We start from the raw sequence: 2,656 nt of genomic DNA on the forward strand, positions 1-2,656 counted from the left end.
TCCCTACTCCCGATTCCCCCGATTTTCCGATTCTCCGGCTCCCCCGATCTCCAGATCCCCAGATCTCGCCGGTCCTCGGAGATTCTACCGCTTTGGAGTCGCCAGGGCGTCGCCGGTTGGCAGAAGCGGGACTTTCGGCCCGTCTGCAGTTCAGTTTTTCAGTTTTCAGTTTCCCTGACGCCAACAACGCCTCATCGTGTTTGTTTGGCCGCCAGAGCCGTCAGAGCCGCCACCGCGGAGACGCCAGCGAAGGCACCACCACCGCAAGCACCACCAATGGCACCACTACCACCACACGGTGGTGGTCTCTCCGGTCCAATAGTGATGACCGTTTGGCCTTTTTCCGGGGAGATCTAATTAAGGTTATTAAAAAGATCCATGGATATTTACTAAACCACCCATAGAAAAAGTTGAATAATAACCAATTTTTTACATATACCAAAGAGTAATACATTAATATGTAATCATGTGGATTTAAGATTAAAAGTCTCACCTGTTATAAAAACTAATGTCAGAAGTAAATTAGTTTAGTTTAGTTCTCATATAAAACATTAACAATATATTTCAATTGAGCTTATTTTATATAATATAAATATAAAGATACATAAATGGTATGCTTGTGCTGGATAAAAACTGAGTAACTTAACATTTTTTAAAGTTTGAATTATAAAAGCTTTATTTGATGATTGAAGTTAGCAGAATAGCAGATTAAATTTGTATATTTTTTTCCAGTTAGTTATCCTTTTTTTCCAGATGGATCCTTGTCATCTCTGGCTGACTAAATGGATCTACGCAACTGCAGCTCTTGCGTTGCCCCAAATTGGCCTTGAGGCAATGATTGGCTGCCGCTGCTGCCCAGATGCCAGCACCACCTCCCCCTGGTGCACCACCCCCCTTGAAGCCCCTGGAAGCCCCTTTAAAACCCCCCTCCCCCACACACACTGATCTCAGCTGTCGTCGCTTGTTAGTGCGCACGCGTGTCTTTCTCCCTCTAAAAAGCAGCAGCGTGTGTGTTCCCCTCTCTTTCGCACCGACCGGCCCCCCTTCCGCCGTCCCCCTCTCTCGCCATCTCGCTCGCTCCTCTGGCCCTCCCGCTCGCACTCGCTGGGATCGTGAGGCGTTGATGGCGATGGCGCTGAAGCTGGCGCGCATGCGCAACGCAACCACAAAATCGCAATTGCCGGGGCCAAAAACCAAAAAAAAAAAAACAAAAAAAGAGGAAAATAAAAAGGCAACAAAAAACACAACGTTGTAAGACATAGTTTGTTGCCAGCCCCCCGCCACGCCCCCCTACGCCCCTGCGCTTGTGTGTGCGGACCTCCCGCAGATAATTGCCCATCATCTCATCAAGTTCCGCCCAGCTATTTAACAACGGAGGATCGGATCGGTTCGGTTCGGTTTGGCTCGGATCGGGGGCCTCGAGAGCAATGAAACCCACAAAACAAGACACCAAAATGATGAACGCGACCACGCAAAGTAGAAGTAGCTGCCCGATCTGGGAGTCGAGGACGGAAAACGGAGGACGGAGCTTGGAGTCTGGCTCCAGACTATACGATCTTGAGCCCTCGCCATCGAGGGGGGATCCACGAGTTGGAGGTACCCTGCAGCTGAGCACCTGCCCTGGGATCCCACTTAAAAACTTAGAAGATTAGAATATATAATCACTTTGGCTAACGATAATATGTTGCATATACTCAAGAAATCATAACAATATCCAGTAGTTACCTTGATATAATTGTTATAATTTGAGACTTCATATTAATAAGACTTAATTCAATTAAAAACCATTTGGGTTTTTTAAAAAGTCCTCCTTTTATGTGTATTTAATAAACATACATAAATTTTAAATGAGCGTTCTTAAACAAGGATCTAATCAATTTACAAATACTTTAAAAATGTAATATATTCTACAAAACCTTTTTAATTTTTAGGCGATTTAAAAAGCACCTGAACCCATGTGAAAAACAGTATGTATAAATTCTGGAAATAAATGTTTATTAATCCATTGTAAAGCTATACATACAAATATTTATCCCTAAAGCTTATCTATATATTTTGTTTAAAGAATAAATATTCATATATTATAAAAACAAACTTAAATATTTTTTGTGGCAGTTGTTGTCTAGTGCTTTGGAAGCTCCTATAGTTCCAGGAACTTCTCGATCGGCCTTGGTCTGGCGCCACCAACATTCAGCAGCAGCTTGGGGCGGCTGCTGCAGATCGGCTCCAAGTCGCACAGGTCCAGGCTGCAGCTCCAACCACCGGCATCAATAGCACCACCGACGACGATGACCAAGACCAAGACCAAGACGAAGACGAGGACGATCCAAGCACGTTAATCGAGTCATATCGATTTTGGCGTGGTTCGTGTCTCGGACGTTTTACCCAACCACCGCCCCCCTCCAAAAAGGGGGAGTGGCAGGAGAAGGAGAAGGGGGAGGGGGGAGGAGGAGGGGCCGATCCCATCAGTGGACTCGTAACTAAATTGAATCCAATTGCAAACGAGCCGGTCCAAATAACTGTGAGACATAATGAATGAGTGTTGGCCAAATTGCAACTTGGCTTGCCAGCCGACCAGTTAAGGGTTAATGGGTGGGCGCCACAGGGGCTTAGGGGGCTCCAGGGGGCCGAGGGGGCTAGGGGGGCTAAGGGGACC

The 2,656-nt window shown here is 46.1% G+C and overlaps 1 protein-coding gene across 1 annotated transcript; it reads left to right on the forward strand.

Moving 5' to 3' along the window:
* Positions 1 to 1,454: 1,454 nt before the first annotated feature.
* Positions 1,455 to 2,339, forward strand: LOC108045301. Its single transcript, XM_017124586.1, is given in 3 exon segments — positions 1,455 to 1,555; positions 2,149 to 2,256; positions 2,258 to 2,339. Coding segments are annotated over 3 exon segments (291 nt in total).
* Positions 2,340 to 2,656: the final 317 nt, after the last annotated feature.

The sequence above is a fragment of the Drosophila rhopaloa genome, unplaced genomic scaffold (genome assembly GCF_018152115.1).
Source record: "Drosophila rhopaloa isolate 14029-0021.01 unplaced genomic scaffold, ASM1815211v1 contig_3, whole genome shotgun sequence".
NCBI lineage: Eukaryota > Metazoa > Arthropoda > Insecta > Diptera > Drosophilidae > Drosophila > Drosophila rhopaloa.